Source organism: Brachypodium distachyon, chromosome 1 (assembly GCF_000005505.3).
Source record: "Brachypodium distachyon strain Bd21 chromosome 1, Brachypodium_distachyon_v3.0, whole genome shotgun sequence".
In the NCBI taxonomy this organism is placed as follows: domain Eukaryota; kingdom Viridiplantae; phylum Streptophyta; class Magnoliopsida; order Poales; family Poaceae; genus Brachypodium; species Brachypodium distachyon.
The window spans coordinates 52460033-52479748 of record NC_016131.3 but is presented as its reverse complement, the minus strand read 5'-3'; the positions used below and the strand labels follow the sequence as shown (position 1 = coordinate 52479748).

At 44.9% G+C, this 19716-nt stretch overlaps 3 protein-coding genes across 5 annotated transcripts; all 3 read left to right on the top strand.

The window, feature by feature from the left end:
• The first annotated feature begins 4258 nt into the window (after positions 1-4258).
• On the top strand, positions 4259-7552 carry LOC100827303 (ankyrin repeat-containing protein NPR4). Of its 3 annotated transcripts, XM_024457257.1 has the most exons (5): positions 4259-4395; positions 4501-4598; positions 4695-5298; positions 5485-6020; positions 6836-7552. In XM_024457257.1, exons 3-5 carry the CDS (start codon positions 4695-4697, stop codon positions 7433-7435), a joined length of 1740 nt encoding a protein of 579 aa, XP_024313025.1. In that variant the 5' UTR covers positions 4259-4395; positions 4501-4598; the 3' UTR covers positions 7436-7552. The 3 variants fall into 3 exon arrangements, with proteins under 3 accessions (XP_024313025.1, XP_003557376.1, XP_024313026.1); XM_003557328.3 differs by lacking the exon at positions 4501-4598 and having other exon boundaries at positions 4298-4395; positions 4664-5298; XM_024457258.1 differs by lacking the exon at positions 4501-4598 and having other exon boundaries at positions 4304-4380; positions 4664-5298.
• Positions 7553-9051: 1499 nt separating this feature from the next.
• LOC100834571 (pentatricopeptide repeat-containing protein At1g80270, mitochondrial) lies at positions 9052-12778 on the top strand. The gene is made up of 3 exons (XM_010229921.3): positions 9052-9323; positions 9916-10366; positions 11180-12778. Exons 1-3 carry the CDS (start codon positions 9295-9297, stop codon positions 12425-12427), a joined length of 1728 nt encoding a protein of 575 aa, XP_010228223.1. The 5' UTR covers positions 9052-9294; the 3' UTR covers positions 12428-12778.
• Positions 12779-17582: 4804 nt separating this feature from the next.
• LOC100827000 (acyl carrier protein 1, mitochondrial) lies at positions 17583-18521 on the top strand. Its single transcript, XM_003557327.3, has 2 exons — positions 17583-17941; positions 18057-18521. The coding sequence occupies exons 1-2, from the start codon at positions 17720-17722 to the stop codon at positions 18231-18233; spliced, it is 399 nt and encodes a 132-aa protein (XP_003557375.1). The 5' UTR covers positions 17583-17719; the 3' UTR covers positions 18234-18521.
• The last annotated feature ends 1195 nt before the right edge of the window (positions 18522-19716 follow it).

Below are 19716 nucleotides of genomic sequence, written 5' to 3'. Positions count from 1 at the left end.
ATGGTCTCTGTTTTAAAAAAAACAAACTTTAGTATCTAAGGGTGTATAAGAAAGACTGAATTAGAAAAAACAAACGGTTCCATATATAAAATTGAACTTACTCCAAATTAAGGAAGAAGAGGATGAAGTCGTCGTCCGCGTATTTCTCGAGACATGCCACCAAGTATTTAGATGCCATGGTTCTTGAGGCATCCTTTTCTGGCTCAAGACCGATGTCATCGTAGTTGAACAGCGCGGGGTCTAGAATGGCTACTTTTTTTACCTCCAATCGCTGCAGTTCTCTTATTTGGTAGGCAGACCACAGCCTTAAGAGGTTGATATCAAGCTTTTGGCGGTTGAAGAGGTGGAACAGTTCGTTGAACTCCAAAGGTGATAGGACGTTCCTGAATGTTCCCGGTTTCTTGGTCAAAGAAGCCATAGTTTTTTGGGATTCTAACATTGATCTGTTGGGCATGCTGTTGAGAACCAGCTGATGCTTGCATGTAGAACTAATGAAGCTCTTGCATCTCTCTGGACACGGCACGCAGGAAATCTTCGGTGACCATCGGTCTTCCAGGATAGTAAAGCAGCGCCCGGTTGAACTCCCTAGCCATGAAATAGGATCCGTTTTCGAATCTCTGGCCTTGATATGGGTTCTTGATGAGAATGTCAGGCCTATTGTCCTCCCAGACTCCAGTTATGTCAGGCACATGGTGCATCTCATCTTGACTGACAGTGGAGGACTCCTTGATGGTCTTGCCGCCGCGCCCCCTCTTTTTATGCCTTCTCTTACTGTCCATACCTTCTGCTCCTCCGCCTTGTACTTGTCATCGATCTTGTGGCCACCCATGGACTCAGCGGCACCCAAGAGAGAGAAGGTGGGAGGGACGCTTCCAGCCTGTGCCGACCCTGTGGTCTGGCTATCTTTGAGCTGTGCAGGCATCGACATTGCCCGCTCTTCATCTCCGCCGGCATCGACAGGAGGAAGTATCCTAGGGGAAAGGCCGAGTGGCGAATGAGAAGTACCTTTCTGGGCGGAGGGATATGGAGCCATAGAGGGCCGGCGCTGGTTGTAGAGACATACCAAGCTCCTATGCCACATAATTCGGTAGTTTGGACAACCGCCTAGGATATCCACGCCTTCCTCCGGAGGTAGCGGGATAGCATAATCCCGATGGTCGTCGATGACGGAGTCCACCATCACACTCACTTGTGCGTCGTTCATGAGAATGCCTCAAGATCGTTTCACACGACGCCTTCAGGTTCCTTATATTTCTTCGCAGCAATCTTTTCGGGGACAACCTCAAGATTGTTCACAATTTCGAGGATTTGCATACCAGACTTCTCCTTCGGCGCTGTCCCGTGCTCCGTCTTCCCATTGAACCTTTCCTTGTCATCCCTCCAAGGGTCTTTAGCATCCAACCACTTTCGGTGGCCCATGTACACAATTTTGGATGAAGCGGGCAACTTCTCCGATGTCGTGTTTTCCCCGCACTTTGTACAGGCCTTGTACCCATGTGTCACCTGGCATGAAGTGTTTCCATTCACGGGGTAGTCATGCACGCAGGTCAGAAGCGCTGCTCTCATCGTGAAGTACTCCCTCCCGTTTGCGTCCCAAACCACTCTGCCAGGGTTCCAAAGCTGCTTCAGCTCATCCTTCATTAACTGCAGATACACATTTAGGTCAGCTCCCGGCTGCTTTGGACCCTGTATGAGCATGCACATGTGGATGTACTTTCTCTTCATGATTAACCATGGAGGAAGGTTGTAGACAAACAAGATCACTGGCCATGTGCTGTGCTTGTTGTTCATGTTTCCGAAAGGATTTATCCCGTCAGTGCTGAGACCGAGTCTCAGGTTTCTGGGCTCTGCCCCGAAATCCGGAAATGCCGTGTCGAAGTTCCTCCACTGAGTCCCATCGGCAAGATGTCTTAGGACCCCAGGTTTCTCCACACGGTAGTGGCCGTCAGGATCGAATGCAGCCTGCGGCGGATCGTGATGGACGAGATACCTCACGTCCTTAACGTTCTGCATCCAACGTTCAACTCGTTCACCTGCCGTAAGATACCAAACAGTCTTTGCCGGCCTGCCCTTCATCACTTCTTCCCCATCGTCTTCGCCAGCCCTGGCGTTTTTCTTCTTGTATCTCGATGCACCGCATATGTGGCAGCTCTCATGGTTCTCGTACTCTCCAATGTATACCATGCAGTCGTTTGGACATGAATGATGTTTCACGCAATCCAATCCGAGCGGGCATGTAATCTTCTTCGCCTCGTATGTGCTCTTGGGCAACTTGTTTGGCTGTGGAAAAACCGAAGCAAGGTAACTCAACAAGCCCGTGAAGCCCTTGTCTGACCAGCATGATGCTGTCTTCAGCCTCAAAAGTTCGAGCGTCACTTCGAGCACGTTGTTTTCTTCGCCAGCTCCATCATGCAAGGGTGTGTTTGCGTCCTCCAACAATTTTTTGAACTGAGCAGACTCTGTCTCATCTTCGGGGTCCTCTAGCTGCTCCCGTAGGTACGGGTCATCTAGCATTTCGGCAATCCTGCCACGTGGAGCTCCTTCACCTTCCACATTAGCCTCCTCATTGACCCTTGTTTCTTCCTCGGAATCATTCACCAGATCATACCGCAGGACATCATCATCTTCGCACCGCTACCGACATCAACAACATCCTCCTCGTGACAAGTCCAGCGAGAATAATCATCCACAAAAGCCAATGCCAGCACGTGCATCTGAACATCTTCAGGCTTCATCATGCATGTGTTTCCACATTTGCGACATGGACAACGCATCAACAAAAATCTTTTTCGTTCCATATCACCTTTCGCGACTCCAAAAAAGACCGTCCATTCGGTTATCCATCGAGCATTGATTCTTTCCTTAGCGTACATCCAAGAACGGTCTTTCGATCTACAACACAATACACAAGAAAACAAAAAAGAAAAATAGTTAGCCTAATCATTGACAAGGAGATTAAGGTACTAATTAACCGGAGCTAACTAAAAATTTGAAATTAGAGACATTCGGAGAGAAATTGGAGGCCGGCGAGAAAGATCGGGAGGAAGAGAGAGCTCGCAAGCGAGAGGGAAGCTCCGGGTGACGACGAGGAGGCCGCATTTTGGCCGGTGGCCGCGGAGCTCAAAAATCTGAAATTGGGGAAATTGGAGGCCGGCGAGAGAGATCGGGGGGGAGAGAGACATCGGGAGGGAGAGGAAGCTTAGGGCTCGAAGATCGGAGCTCGGCGGCCATGGCCGCTTGCCGACCATGGAAGCGGCGCCGCCGGCGCGGGGGGGAGGGAGGAGGGGCTACCTGGGGGGCTCGCCGGCGGCCATGGCGCGGTCGGGCAACACCTCGCCGTCGCCGGAGAGGAAGGGGCCGTAGCTGGTCCGTTACGACGCGCGGCGCGACCAGCTGCGGCTCTGCCAGCGTATTTAAAACGCGACGAACATCAGTGTCGGTCGAGGTTTTCGCGACCGTTACTGATAATCGTGTACACATCAGTAACGGTCGAGCTGGGCCGACCGTTACTGATGCATGGTTCATCAGTGGCGGTCGCCCCATAACCGACCGCCACTGATGTTACTCGCGAGCTATGAGTGTACATCAGTGGCGGTCGGACCGCCACTGATGTGTCGCTGGCCGGAGACAGGCGGTGCCCGCTCGGTTCATCGGTAATGGTCGCGCCGGACCCGTTACTGATGTGACGTTGCATATAAACCGTTTTGTAGTAGTGTGTGCAGTACTTTCCAAGAATGCACCAAATTCATGTGCTAAAAGAAGGATCTTCGCAGGAAGAATGGTGCAGAACATGGAAGATTAGAAAGGATCTATTCAGAGCGTCTAAACTGGTAAATGCATCGCATGAGTGTATCTATTAGACTGACAGGACAGGTTTGTATCGCAGCGTGCAGACTGCAGAGAAACCAGAATATGGTAGCTCATGAACTGGGCACATTGTGTTTTCCATTATTTTTTCTGATTCACAGTGCGGATGTTGTTCTTAATATTCAATGTAAACCTCTTTGCTTTGATTTTTTTCCCGCATGTCACGACTGTAAATAAAAAAATACTGATGCTTTCATCCTGTAACCCAACCAGGAACTGAAGCTGGAATTACAAGAGGATTGAAATTCAACCTAAAGTTAATAGTCTGTATATGGTACGTGCACACGGCAAGCAAGCAAGCTCGAATATATCTGATACGTTTCGTCGATCCCGTTCAATACTGCTAGCTTTTAGTTTGCTTGTTGGAGTAGCCCCAGGCATCTTTGCAACTATAAGAGTTGGCATGCATCCATTATGCTACTGCATCACTATTTCAAACAGCTCCTCTCTATAATCGGTCCCATTTTCTTTCTAGTGATTACTTGGAACAAAGTCCCAAGAGGAACGTGCATGGTAATCTCTTGCCAGGTATTATAAATATCATTTGTTTAATACTTGGACTTTTCTGAATTGTAGGTATTTTGTAATTTGTATGATTCAGAATTTGCTGTAAAAAGAATTTTGGATTTGCAGGAACAATGTAACCAAGTTTTTGTAGATTGCTTTGCTATGCTAGGAATTTCAACATCCACTGATTCCACTCCAACCTCGTTTGCCTGTTCATTTGCGTGGTATTTTTCCTACTACTTAGTTTCAACAACAAAAATATATAACTACTGGATCTTTTCTTATGCAGTAAATTAACCCAAAAGATAAAATATATATAGATGGCAGCCAATACATCAACAACGACTAGTTCATCGGGAGGAATGGACAAACGGCTCCTGCAAGCAGCAACATCCGGTGATTCCACATCAATGAAGGCCATGGCTTCACAGGATCCAAGCGTTCTTCTCGGAAGAACTCCATCGGGGAACACCTGCCTCCACATATCCTCCATCCATGGGCACCAAGAATTCTGCAAGGATGTAATAACACTAGAGGAGTCCCTCCTCACGGCCGTAAACTCCGACAAGGAGACGCCTTTCCTTGCCGCCGTTGCATGTGGCCGTGTCAACTTGGCCTCCGTCTTACTCCGGTGCTACCGTGTCCGCCGGTTGAACGAGGCGATCCTGCAGGAGGACAAGGACGGATGCAATGTGCTGCACCATGCGATTCGTAGCAGCCACAGAGAGTTTGCAATGGAGCTGATAGCAGCAGAGCCTGCTCTATCGAAAGGCGTGAACCAATTCGAAGAGTCGCCCATGTTCATCGCGGCGATGAGAGGATTTGCTTATGTTTGCGAGGAACTACTGCAGATTCATGATTCTGCTCATGTGGGAGAGTTAGGCTTCAATGCTCTGCATGCTGCCGTGGAATATGGTAGTCCAGGTGAGATGAGATACCACAAATTAATTAATGTGGTATATATTTTCCTTCAGCAAACTGAATTTGAGATTTTAAATTTGTATTTTGCATTATCCAGATCCTAAATGTTGATGCTCTAATATTAGTCGTTTCCATACCTTAATAATAAGATCAAACCTCCACCATTGATCATGTCTTGATCTTTTTCAGTTATTGCTAAAAGAATTATGGACAAACGTCCTGGCTTGGCTAGAGAAGGCAACATGGAAGGGAGTACTCCGGTGACAATGGCTGTAATTCTTAAGAAGATTGACGTGCTACGAGTACTGCTGGAACATGATTCTTCTTTAGGGTATGAAGTCAACGAGAAGGGTTTTCCTCTCCTTAGTTATGCGGCATACCGAGGTCATGTCGATGTTGCTCGAGAACTTCTTAAGCATTGTCCTGATGCTCCTTATCGCCAAGTAGGTGCTGAGGCTCAGACATGCTTCCATACTGCTGTATGCTACAGTAACACGGAGTTCGTGGAATTTATCATGAGCACACCGCAACTTCGAAAGCTCATTAACATACGAGACAATAAAGGGAAAACTGCTCTACATTATGCAGTCCGTCAGTGCAGTCCTAAAATAGTTGCTGCTCTGCTATCTCACAATGATATAGACACAACAATGCTTGACAAAGGTCTTGTTTCCGCAACTCGGGAATTGTCGGGTGTCATGAATGAAGCCAAAACTGTAAATTGGGTACGTAACTCTATTGATTTGCATGTTTTATAAGAGTAGTTGAATACAATTTCACCGTCAGTCCTAAAATTTAGAAAAAACTGTAGAAGAGACTCCGACAACAAATTATGTTAAAAGAACAAAGTATGGACAAATATTTACAAGGGGTGGAAACCCCAGGACACAAAGACAAAGACACAGCTACACAAAGGCCAAGGAGCAGAACACTCTACGTGACACTGTCTAGCAGTGCCAACCGGTCAAGCATGGGAAGCCTATCGCGTCAGTCCTAGGGATTGAATATATAAGCATCGAGGTCGTGTGACCTAATGAAATTTCGCAGTACTTACATATATATGGGCTCTCTGAATAAGCAATGTCACCATTGAATTTTGAAGGGGTCTATTGGGTCATTGGGTGCTATATTTGGGGAAGCCTGTGTAGTGTTGATGTAGTGGGAAATATAAGGAAGAGCTAAAATGTAATTTCAACAGTAAATAACTTGTTGGAAGGTAAGTGACAAATGTAGTGAGTTTAAAGTGTTTCAGATACTTTACCATATAAATTTTATGAATATATTGTATTATTTTAATACATGAGTTATAATCCTATTGCTGTTGCATATTCGATGACAACATCCCCCCCCCCCCCTCCCTCTTTGATTGTTTCATGGGTCAATTTAAACATATATGGCTTTAGTTTGTCATCAATTTTTTTAACTAAATACATTATTATGAGTAACACTTAGTTATTACTCATATAGTAGAATAGCTAATCTTTATTGTTACACTATGAATGAGCTCCATTTGTACCTAACTTGCTTTGAATTCATGCAGAATGAAGTGTGCATGCTTATGTTAAAAGCTAATCCCCAAGATAGCACCTCCATTTATAATCTAAACGAGGAAGCCAAGAAACATACAACCTTGGAGTCACGGAAGCAGGCGAAATCACTAACGCAAACATACACAACCAACACTTCGTTAGTAGCGATCCTCATTGTAACAATCACCTTTGCCGCTGCCTTCACCCTGCCTGGAGGATACAGCAATGATGCTGGAAATGAGGGACTTCCAGTTATGTCTAAGAAGTTTGCATTTCAGGCATTCTTGGTCTCTGACATCTTAGCAATGTGCTCATCGTTTGTTGTTGCCTTCATATGCATCATAGCAAGGTGGGAGGATTATGAGTTCTTGATTTATTACAGATCATTTACTAAGAAGCTCATGTGGTTTGCGTATGTAGCAACAACTACTGCCTTTTCAACTGGTTTATACACAGTAATGGCCCAGCGTCTCCGCTGGTTGGCCATTGCAACTTGCATTCTGATAGCTATGTTGCCAATTCTCACTAAGCTGCTGGGTGAATGGCCAGTCTTGAAGCTCAGATTTCGATTGGGTAAAACCTATAAGTCTGATCTTCTTGAGATGGTCTAACCCCATCAATTTTTTCTTATTTTAAGTTTACCTGTAATGAACATTGTTTGGATCCTCGTGTGGTACTGTAATTCAGCAGAAGAAATATTGTACCCTTAATTCTTGTATTCCGTTCAATACCTGATGAAGTGCTTCCATCTCTCTGGAGATGACCCATGCCATCTTCAGTGACAATCAACATGGGTCATCATCAGACATTCTCATCATGCGAAGTAAGCTCAGAGGTCCCAGGGAGATACCGAGAATTTTTAAGAAGACTTGTTGAGATGCTAGTTAAGCAGATTCAATTATGCTTTGCGCAAAAAGAAAAGTAGATTCGATTATGTGCAGGTGTCGCATATATTTCTTGCGTAAGGCTAGCAGGTCATACTCAGATTCCTTTTGCTCTATGTGTTTTCATGAGATCAGATAATTTTTCTTGTTTAGTAGTATGATGGTTAATAAGATTCTTCAAGACCCCAATTTGATTTGAAGTGTTTTTACCTTTTTAGATGGCAATCAATTTAGTAGGCTTGAACCCCATGGCTTCCCAATGGCTGATCTGGAGCTTGGACAAGTATTACAAGGCCTAATTAAGACAACAATATTCAACAGGAGCATGATGATCTAGAGAACTAGATAGTAGTACTTCCTCCGTCCAACAAAAAATGTCTCAACTTTGACTAAATTTGAATTCATATATACACTAAGTCATGTCTAGATACATCCAAATTTTGACAAACTTGAGACATCTTTTGTTGGACGGGGGGAGTACTAGTATTTTGAAACTCAAAAGTTTCCTATACTTTTGCTATCTTGCATTCCAAATGGCTATTTTTCTTTATTCTTGTGTTTTCAATCTCAATATGATTTGTAAGACATTCCATCTCAATTCTTCTATTTTTCCTTCCAAACAGGGCCAGCTCTTGGCCCAGTGTTAATATGTGTGTTGTGTGTGCGTTTTTACACCAAGAGACAGGCTCAGTTGGCTGACCTAGACGTGTCCTCAGAGGGTCATATGCACTAATTTGAAGACATTTTTTGCTTGAACTGCACAAATTCAGAGATATTTTCAGTGTTGAAGTTCTTCTCGACCGAAACCTTTTTCGTACTCCTAGAAATATGTCAACGGGTGAACATGCTCCGTCTATCCACCTTGTAACGTGAGCCATTAGATCAAGCCTTTTGAGATGGTAATTATGTTTGCTAAGATAAGTGGGACATCATAGTTGTCATAAGACTAATCCTGGTATAGACCAAATTTATGGCAAAATTAGGATACAATAACGAACGAAAGCATGTTGTGCATGCAAAGTTTGGCAATACTAAGCTCTGTTTGGAGACCAAATTCGTTTGAACTTCTCCCTCTGTCCTGAAACAAGCCACGTGAATTTGTATATTCCTTCGTCCAACAAAAGATGTCTCAATTTTGACTAAATTTGAATGCATCTATACACTAAATCATGTCTAAATACATCCAAATTTTAACAAATTTGAGACATCTTTTGTTAGACGGAGAGAGTATATTATTTCGGAACAGAGGGAGCATATGTTCGAATAGTCTGCTAGCAACCACACCGGTATTTAGCTGCTCGATTGAAAGTTCTCTCGACTCAAACTTTGATCCAACCGTCGGATCGCCGTCGCCTCCCACGGCCGGGCCGTTGGATGCACTAGTTAGGCCCTGCTCCAGTCCTAAGCCTGTGCCACTTTCGCCGCTCTCCTCCCTTCCCCGTCGCGATGCCGTCGTGCTGCGCCTAGGGCACAGTTGGCCGACTGACCAGGAGACCACCGGACCACCAGCGCTCGCCGTCGCGGTGCTCGGCCTCCTCTCCTCAGGCTTCGTTCTTGCACCTGCCCGCCGCATCGGCCGAGCCGACATGTGGCCGTCCCTCCGGCGAGCCTCCAGGCAAGCGCTCTTCCCCTCCCCGTACCATGCGCCGTTTGGCCTGTCCAAGCATGCTTGCTGCTCCGTACTGTGTGTTTTCGGCCGATTTTTTCCTCCCTAATGTCATCCGGTTCCGGTATATTATTGTCAGTCCCCTCTCCCCGTAGGCGCGATTTCATTTCATTTCATTTGGTCGTTGCTGCCGCAGTTGACGCTAATTTGATTCCTACATAAATTGCATTGTACCTCTGGTGTGGAATATCGGATTGGGGAGAAAGGGAAGTATGGCATTTTTAGTCAAGAATGGGAATGAATGTATGTCCGTGTATTACTTCACTTGAGGAATTAGTATCTTCTATGATTTCAGAAAGAAGAAATAAGGAATAGCTAGCGCCCCACGATCATGTTCGAACCAGAATCCTCTGTAAACTCTATGTCCTTAATACCCCTCAAGTTCATATAGCTGTATATAAATGACAAAATGTGGTCTGTAACAAAAATTTTATGGGTCGGATCCTTGAAATTTCAAACTCTCGTTCCTATAAGTGTTTTCTCATGTGTTTCCTATAAGTGCTGGATCCATGGATAGTAACTTGACTGGTGGTACTTTCAGTGGCTTGAGAGACTGTGGTTGCCAGGTGTTGTCTCAACTACTTCCATTTGGGTATCCAGAAACTGTTCTCCCCTTGATTCGGAGATTTTCTGCAGAGTCGACTGAAAGGCTCACCAACAGCAAATTTAATAATGAGTTCTTGGGTCAAGATGCAGCCGTTCTGCCAGATGACAACTTCGGTTACAATGATGAGCTCAGTAATGGGAATGGTACCATTGAAGCTAACATTTCGAAGTCTTGGAGTTTTAATATGGATCACAGTGCTGATCTAAAATCAAAACATAGAATCCACAGGCCATATCTTTTCCAGACTGTGCTGGATGCTCATTCACTTTCTGTTAAGTCCGTGCTTGATAAATGGATTGAAGATGGTAACCAGCTTGAAAGAAATGAAGTCTTGCTGGTTTTGTTTCACCTCAAGAAGCAGCGACTGTATTGGAAAGCTTTCCAGGTACCTATTTTGCAACTTTGTAACTAGTATGACTGTTTGGTTGTATCTCATCAAGTGGACTTGTTTCAGTAAAATATATTACATATTCACAATTATTCGTAAAGACAACATGTCTTTCTTCTGCATTTACTCGGCCTCTTAATGTTTGTTGCGAAGAACTCCTGTCGGAGTTGGTTACTAGTTCATGCATGTACTATATTTGTTTTATGTAAGTTGCTAATAGTCACGTGAAGTTCAAGTTTCTCAAGTTAATTGCCTCTGAATATTAAGGCAATTAGCCAAATATGAAACAGATTTCAGACTCATGTTCTAGGTCATGATAAATGAAATTCTATGCTGAGAGTCTCAGACTCAAGATTCCACCTTTCTGTAGCAATATAGCAGCATCTCTATCCCACCACTTGTATGAAGCAGAAAAATAATCCTATCTTCTGAAAAAAGCTGCTAAAGATAACCTTGAAGCTAATTAGCAGCAGTTTTCATGAGGATGTGATTTATTGATGAAGCTTCGCTTCATTTGTGTAAAGTTATGGATCTATAAACTCTATATGTTTTAGCCTACGTAGAGTTCAGTTCTAGGAGTATAGCAAATCTGCATTTTATGAACTACTATATGTTTTAGCCTGTAGCTTTAAATGTTTTGTGGCAATTTCACTAGCTTTGCATCAGTAACACAGCACGTATATGTATGCTTTATTTCTACAGTATACCTAGATACACAGCTGAGACAGCCTCCTTTGCATATGCCAATTTTAAACCTGCAGAATCATGCAAACATCAAACACATTTTTTTATACGTCTGAATGCTTGCAGTTTATGGAGTGGATAGAGAGAGGACATCTACTCAATTTTGAAGAACGTGACTATGCTTGTCATCTTGATTTGATTGCACGGAATACTGGTATTGAAGATGCTCGAAAGTACATTGACAGAGTTCCGAAACCCTTCAGGAATGAGGTGCTGTACGAAACTCTACTAGTGAACTGTGTGCGTGCGAGAGATATCCAGAAAGCTGAAGAAGTCTTCAGGGAAATAAGAGACCTCTCTTTACCCTTAACTGTCTCTGCTTGCAACCAAATGATATTGTTGTACAAGAGAGTTGCTCGTACTAAGGTAGCTGATATAATCATGCTGATGGAAAAGGAAAATATCAAACCCTCTCCCTTCACTTACAAACTCATAATTGACTTGAAAGGGCGGTCAAATGACATATCAGGCGTTGAGGTGACCTTAAATGAGATGAAGGCCGCTGGTGTTGAGCCAGATTTTGTTACGCAGACAATGGTTGCAAAATTTTACATATCTGGGGGCCTTATAGAGAAAGCAAAAGCGGTTGTCAGTGAGATAGAAATGGAATATATGAAGGATAAACGGCATGCTGTTAGATCTCTTCTTCATCTCTATGCAGCCCTTAGCAAGCCAGATGAGGTGGCGAGGATATGGAAGTTGTGCACGGAACCTAAGTTGGACGATTTCATGGCTGCAATTGAGGCATGGGGTAAACTTGGGTGTATTGAGCAAGCAGAGGAGACCTTTGAGGCCATGCTAGAAGCAACACAAAAGCTATCTTCCAAGTATTATAATGGGATGCTGAATGTGTATGCAGAAAATAAACTTATGGACAAGGGCAAAAAGTTTGTTGAAAGGATGTCTTTTGATGGGTGTCCAAACGGCCCTCTAACCTGGGATGCGCTTGTCAAGCTCTATGTGAATTCAGGTGAGGTTGCGAAAGCCGATTCATTTCTGCAGAATGCAACAGAACAAAATCCTGACAGAAGGCCTACTTACGGCTCTTACATCTATTTACTGATGGCATATGCAAAAATGGGTGACATCTATAATGCTGAGAAGATGTTTGACAGGCTGAAGAATATTAGGTACCCAGGAAGGAAACCACCTTATCCTGTGTTACTTGAAGCTTATGTCAATGCCAAAGTTCGACCCCACGGGTTCATAGAGAGAATGAGAGCTGATGGTGTACGTCCAATCAAGAAAGTAATGGAGCATTTGAAGTTTCTTGGCAAGTTACCAAGAGGAGGTGTTCCACAACTAATAGGCTGAATTTTTGTCGTTCCTATGATGGATTTCATTTAGCATTTCTTGGCAAGTTCCACAGAAAGGAAGAACTCCGAGCTGGTAAGACTGGAAAAACAGAAGAATCCATCATGCCTTGTTTCTGTGATGGATTACATTTAGCAATTCTTGGTAAGTTCAACAGAAAGGATGCAAACTTGGATAGAATGGGAAAAATAATATAAATATCCATCATCTCTTGTTGATTTGAATCCGCTCTTGGTATGCATCATGTTCTGATGGTACAGGATTTTCGAAGTTGTAAGCGAGTGAACTAGAGACTTATCCTGTTTGACAACATTTTAATAAAGAGAAATTAAAAGATATAGTTTTGTGGCCGTTTGCTTCCTGTAATTTACAGTGTTTATATTTTATGCAAATTAGACTCTGACAGTGAAATACAACGCTCCAAAATTCAAAATTTCAAGCTTGTAAAGAAGCTGACATAATAATGCTGATGAGAAAAGAGAGGTCAGCAGTTTTGGATTAAGGCTGACACCCTACGGCAGATCATGCAGCTTACATCCACAGTTCCACACACGAGCAGCTAAAATTTATTCGTGTATGTATTCATCCAGCTTAACCTGATGGGCAATGGTTTGTGCTACCATCTTCCAGTTCCATATGGCCAAGTGGGGCATGAGCCTCTCACCGGGAATGAAGCAAATTTGATACTACCTCTCTTTCTAAATATAAAAAGTCATAACTTATCCTAAGTCAATTCTTTTAAAGTTTGACCAACTGACCAAGTTTATATAAAAACTACCAACATCTAGAACTCCAAATAAGTTTTATTAAATATGTTATTATATATATTGTCGTTGTTATTTACAACAATTAGAGTAAGAGATGCCAATGACAACAATTAGAGTAAAGGGTGCCAATGCTTGATGGCACAAGTGCGTATATAAAAGTAGAGCATGTACGTCAGCCTAATAGCGAAGGTCGCCGTACAGTTGGACAGGTTGACACGCTGATATTTTTTGAATAGGTTCGGTCGACCCTGTGGGTACGACTTAGTCCTATGTTAGGAAAGGCTTCAGGGGGTTGTTGGCCAAGTGATTGGGCTGAGCTAATCTTCCCAAGACACCTTTAGCGAGAGATTCGTCGGGGCCGCCTCGTACTTGGACCGAACGCGTCTTCCAAGTATCGAGGTTAGGATACCCTCGGAACTCTAACCCAATCCCTTCTCCATCGACCCCGTGCTAACCAAGATTAGCGCGGAGCCTTGAAACTAGAGTCCCCTAAAAGGCTCCTCGAGGCCGGTCGACTTTTAGTCGAAAGCGGAGCTCGAGAGCGAACCTTAGTGGGAGCACTCTATCCCTTTCCCCTTGAGTTTATTCAAGTCGAGAGTGAATGGTACAAGCCACCATGGAGGGTATTTATAGCCTAGGGGTCCATAACAAAAGACCATGGCTACCTTTGCGGGAAAAAGAAAAGTGGGGGCAAAGTGGTAAAAGTAACCCTTTAGTCCATAACTTTTGTGTGCACCAAGTGCGAAAAGTAGGGGTTGGTCCATGGCCCACCATGGACCAAAGACATCATCCCTACACTTTTCTTGGCCCCTACTCAAGCTCATTCCACCCCTTGATCATGGCATGAGATGCTTGACTTGTTGACTTTGTTGGTTAACATGGTAGGCTACGCGAGCACAAAATAAAATTTTCTACCGATTCCGCCCGGATCAATGCTGTAGATAATGGATCACGAGATTATCGCTAGACACGCAGACCCGTAGCGAAAGTAGAGTCAATGATGCGTGTCGATGCCGAATAGTCAATCGGCCTGTTCGTCCTCGCCGATCCCACGAACAGTTCGTCCAAGCGCCGCAGGTGCAGCGCCTCTGAGGTATCCACACGTACAGAGAGGAACTCCGTGCGGCGGACTGCTAGATCCGATCGCAAGGTTTGGTCGTGGAGATGTGACGGCCGGGTCTGACTCGTGCCACGAACTGGGGTAACCCTAACCGGGTATGCCTCCTCCACTTATATAGACCTCCCTGGTGGGCTTCAACACTTGAGGCCCGTTAGGAGTCTAAGCCCGATACGAGTTGGATCCTATCCAATTCGGTCCCATCCCCTTAAGTGTGTGACCCTACAGGTTCGCGGTTAGACGGACACGACTACGAGTCCGAACACAGGTTCCGACCCAAGTCGATAGTCAGTAGCGGCGCCTAGCAGCACGTGCTGACTCCCGAATAACCACAAAGTATATTGACGAACCATACAATCTGTCCACAAGCAACATTCCTTTTGCCTGACGATATGTGTGTCGAGCTCAAGGCAAGTACTTGTCATCCTTGTGTATAGCTCGACTCTCTTCTCGATCTCGTGATTCAGATTCCCGAACGGGTTAACGCTTAGCTCAAGTCGCATGGCCATGCTTTCCGAATCTGATCACTCGAGATGGCCCAGAGATATCTCTCCCAAAGGGAGGGGCAAATCCCATCTTGATCAACCATGACTTGCAGCATGCTTCTCAGCAAACCCGAAAGCTATCTTTATAACTACCCAGTTACGGAGTAGCGTTTGGTAACCCATAAGTAAGCCGATTCATATCCCAAGCTCATGCGATGACCTCAGATCTAGGACTGGCATAAACATTGTACTTGAGACTAACAAATGACAATCATCTCGTTGTGTCTCGGTGCGGGTCTGTCCGACTCGGCAATCTCATTGTCGAGTCCAATGCTATCAGTTGGCAACACCTTGCCTTATGATTTGTGAAACATAGTCATCATACTGAGTCACATTGCTAGTCTAGGTTATGTGTCCGCATAACCTCAATGACTAGGGACCATTAGAACGACATCATAGAATATATAGTCTCACAAACAAATCACATATTTATTGATACATATCAATGATGATGTTCGAGGACAATAACATTAACTCATAAATACATAGGAAATAACATCATCACATGATTGCTTCTAGGGCATATCTCCAACAGACTTGTCTTGATCATTGTCATGTAGGATTGACCGTGTCACGTTGGCATCCTGACCCATGTAGGGAAATGTTGACCTAGTCGTCACCATGTAGGATTTATGGTTCGGCCCATGTAAGGGTTTTATTTTACTACAACAGTAGCCCCTTTGAGCTGGAGGCGTTGACAATGCCTTCGAGTCAACCTTCGGTGAGAGACTCTTGAGTCCTTCTCTTGTTCCTGTATTTATGATGATTTCTTCGGTGAGTCCCTTTGTAGGCTTCCTTGTGAGAGACAGAGGTATTTGGCAGTTTTCCCGCGAAGAATAGGAGCCTTGGAGGTGTTCCGGGGAAATCCATGCCTTCGGTGATTTTCTCTGCGAGAAATCGGGTTTCAGGGGGTATTTTAGCAAAAACCGGGACCCTAGGGGCCTCTCTGCGAGAAATCTGGTGTCCCGAAGGACTATTTTGCAAAAATCAGGGGCCATGCGGGCCTCCCCGAAATTTCTGAGGTCTTATTGGTAATTTTCCCGAAATCCTGGGCTTTCTGCAATTTTTCCGAGCCTAGCCAGCCGCGTGGACTCGCTGGGCCGGCTTCGCGCGCGTGCGGGTGCGGACTGGGCCGACACGTGGGCCGCCTTCAGGCGGTCCGTTTTTTTTAACCCAGGCCGGCTTTTGGGCTGTTTTCGGTCCGAGGCCTAGTTGGGCCCGATACCGATTCAGTTTAAGTGACGAGGATCCGGCGATCGGGGGAGCTCCCTAGCCCTAGATCGGACGGCCGGGGGCTCGTCTTCAAGCTCGGTACGGGCAAGGGAAAGGTGGCGGTCAAGCCGACCACCTTTTCTCCTTTGTGCGTCGCCGTCGTCACCATAGGTGACGAGGGGAGCTCAGCTCCGGCCGGGGCCGCGTGGGGGGGGGGGGGGCTCTCCCCCTCCTTCCTCCCTCCCTTTTGGAAAAGATTGCTTGTCCCTTTCCCTTCACTTGTGATTTGCTCACTTCAATCACCATGGTTGTTGGTTGCCTACTAGCATAATCAACCAACCACGTGGACGTTTAACTATAACGTGACATAGTAGAACATGCGAGAGGCCGCGTGGCAAATTGCCGTCCCCCTCAACTTTGGAATTAGCCCGTTAGTTCTTTTCATCCTCGTTCATTCACTACTCTCGCATCGTCCATGAGAGAGGGAGGTAGAGGCGATTGCAGTAGGGTTCAGAATGCTGGAGGTCATCAGTTGCCTGAGGTGTCTTGATGAGACGACAACCTACAAGTAGAGAGCCGTTGTGTGACGCAGATGATCCTTATCGGAGCAATCAATGTATGCACTCCAGCAAATGCATCGATCCTTTACGACCTACGTATTGGAAAAACTTTGACTCAAGAACAAAATCGGGATAGAGAACAAGGGGAATCAAGAGAGGGTAATTGGGGAATCAAGAGATGGAGTTAGGGACTTAGGATATTTTATATAAACATTGGAAGGATGGGTTGTTTCTAAACTACAAGGAGAAAGCTTTTTTTTTTTTGCAAAAACTCACCGCATGTGAGAGTAGGGCTTGCCTCCGACATGTTCCACTATGACACACTAGCATGGTTTAGTGTACACGTGGTATGTTGGCTGGTGAGATAAGGAGTAAAGTAGGACAAAAATAAGTGCAAGGATGACATGTTTTTTTTAACAATTTCTAAGTACAATGACTATAGACGTGGTATGTTGGCTGGTGAGATAAGGACTAAAGTAGGACAAAAACAAGTGCAAGGATGACATTTTTTTAACAGTTCCTAAGTACAAGGACTATAGTTAATCAAGCTCTTAAGCACATGGACCGCTAATGTATTTCACTCGTATCTTGTGGTTGCGAGTAATTGTCACGATGCTTCCTTACCTCCCGAGTTTCCACTCATATGAACACAATCTTGAAAATGAGGAATAGAGGAATAGGATGCAATTCTTTACTAGTCATGTTTACTTGATCTCTACAGATGCCCTCTTTGAATTATGACATTCTTCTAACCCTACGATTTAAGTGTTGATTCTTTATTCAACTAAAATTGTGTAATGCACATTCTGGTGCAGTATGTTCCATTTTGTATCCCGTATCTATTGCCTTGCCGTTTAAATTACTCCTGATGAGTACGGAGTATTTCATTTTCCCGTAGATCCTCAATTCCCCATAGGAGTAAAAGAACCCAGGGAGTAGGGAGGGTGCCAACGTAGTGTACGGTGTACCACACAGGACACTCCCCTACAGAACAGAGATCGAAAGGGCAGAGGCCGGCGAGCGTTGAGGTCTTTGCTTCCGCGGCCAAGTCAAAAAAGCCCGAGTGAACGACGAAAGGGAGAGACAGGAAAATGGCGGCGGCTGCTCTCCGTCCGGCGATCCTCCGCCACATCCGCCTCTCGGCCACCACGGTGACGCCTCTCGCCGCGGCGGCGGCAGCGGCCCAGCCCCACGCTCTTGCGCGGTGGCTCGGGCGGCCAATGTCCTCCCACGCCGACCACCTCACCCACGACGAGGTCGTGGGCCGCGTCCTCGACGTCCTCAAGAGCCACCCCAAGGTCGACCCCTCCAAGGTAACCCCATCCACTTAACCCGCCGCCAAATCCGCATCGCGTCGCGCCGGACCGGTGCCATCCAAACCCTAACCCTAAGACGGAGAACGGTCCTCGGTGGTGGCTATTGTGGCAGGTGACCCCCGAGGCGCACTTCGAGAAGGATCTGGGTCTCGACAGCCTGGACACGGTGGAGGTGGTGATGGCGATCGAGGAAGAGTTCAAGCTCGAGATCCCCGATATGGAGGCTGACAAGATCGACTCGCTCCCGCTCGCTATTGAGTATGTTGCCAACCACCCCATGGCCGGCTGAGTTTCCGTCCATCTGCTCCGCCTACGGCGCCGGGGTGAGGCTTTTCTTGATTCTGTTTTGGACGATGATGAATAATTGACTGGAGTTATCAGGAAAACTGGTCCCTGGTGCTCTGTGCTGTGTGGTGGTCAATATTGATCTTCGATGAAATGTTAACATTTTGTTGTTGTGGAACTGCAATCTTAGATTATTGCTCTTGTTTTTGTTCTATAAAGTATGTAATGCTGCTGCTGAACTAGTTTTGTTGGTCACACGCCTATATTTTGTTACAATGAATCTGTTTGCACAGACTGGGTCTAGCAAGATAACATGCCTTTTTTGTTTTTATCCATTTTCCTCCATCTTATGAGACCCAACCCAGATTGATTGACAAACAAATGATAGTTCATCTTAGGTGCTGTCAGCTCATATAGTTTGGCGGCACATGTGATGTTGCCTTGTTCTTGTCACATCAACATTCTGGTTGTGTTGTTGTAAGAAAGCAATAGTAAATTAGTTGATAGTAACCCAACATAGTTCTTTCTGCCCTTAGAGTTAACATCTTTGTGCTAAAACCAGTCAAAGTACCCAAGAATTTGCGTTATGTGATTAAATAAATCTGCACAGTTAAGACTTAAGACATCTTCAATTGGGCCATGTTTTTCCATGAACTATTTGATTTCATCGCATGAGAATCTGCCAGAAATGTGCTCAACTTTCAGTTGAAGTACTTTGGTACTGCTTTGATCCCTTGCATTTAAACAAAATGCATGCACTCATGTAATAGCCATCTTATTCAATCAGCATTGTTCGGTATGGTGTTAATCTATTTGCCACTACTGTGTTATACATTTGATTCAGAGTGTTACAAATTAAAATTGCTCCATATTGAGGGATACCGAATTAATACATCTTTGTAGTTGATCGCTTTGTCCTAAAATCTGCTAATTATGATATCAAGTGATCATAGTAGAGACTTGCATTTTGTTCTTTTTGCACTGCCCCAACCTTTTGGTTCTTTATTGGTGTTTCAAATTCATTGCCAGATTGGGTCCATCTTAATGTTAGGTGGTTCCATGATTGATGATTTGGTGTTGCATGTATCCGGCCTTCAGTAGACACAACTCCACCCTGGCTGTCATTGCATGTTATTCAGTATGGCTGGATTTACTGTATGGAAGATGGCGCCTTCATGTTGTGAACCTAGAAAGTAGTCAGGCTGTGCGTGTTTTATGCCGAATAATGATTGAAATTTGGTAGGGTGTCAACATGTCATGAACTCATGATATTCTCAATGGCCTTATGTTTTGTGAAATACTCATGCTTGATGGATATGCACTTATGATAGCCTATTTTGCTGTATGGAATATGGTTAGGGCCCACCATTTTTTTCTTAGTGACCGGATATGATTTTACTTCATTTTGGCATTTTGTCATCCGCAATTAGGTCTACTATTGCAAAGCAAATGAAGTAGCGGTTAGTGTGGCAGCCACAACTAAGTAA

Bases quoted from the DNA above. Each gene is read 5' to 3' on its own strand.
- LOC100834571 (XM_010229921.3), top strand. From the start codon at position 9,295: ATGTGGCCGTCCCTCCGGCGAGCCTCCAG. The intron at 9,324-9,915 runs GCAAGCGCTCTT...TGGTACTTTCAG, and splicing joins TCCCTCCGGCGAGCCTCCAG to TGGCTTGAGAGACTGTGGTT. The intron at 10,367-11,179 runs GTACCTATTTTG...GAATGCTTGCAG, and splicing joins TGTATTGGAAAGCTTTCCAG to TTTATGGAGTGGATAGAGAG.
- LOC100827000 (XM_003557327.3), top strand. From the start codon at position 17,720: ATGGCGGCGGCTGCTCTCCGTCCGGCGATCCTCCGCCACATCCGCCTC. The intron at 17,942-18,056 runs GTAACCCCATCC...CTATTGTGGCAG, and splicing joins CCAAGGTCGACCCCTCCAAG to GTGACCCCCGAGGCGCACTT.
- LOC100827303 (XM_024457257.1), top strand. From the start codon at position 4,695: ATGGCAGCCAATACATCAACAACGACTAGTTCATCGGGAGGAATGGAC. The intron at 5,299-5,484 runs GTGAGATGAGAT...GATCTTTTTCAG, and splicing joins CGTGGAATATGGTAGTCCAG to TTATTGCTAAAAGAATTATG. The intron at 6,021-6,835 runs GTACGTAACTCT...GAATTCATGCAG, and splicing joins AAGCCAAAACTGTAAATTGG to AATGAAGTGTGCATGCTTAT.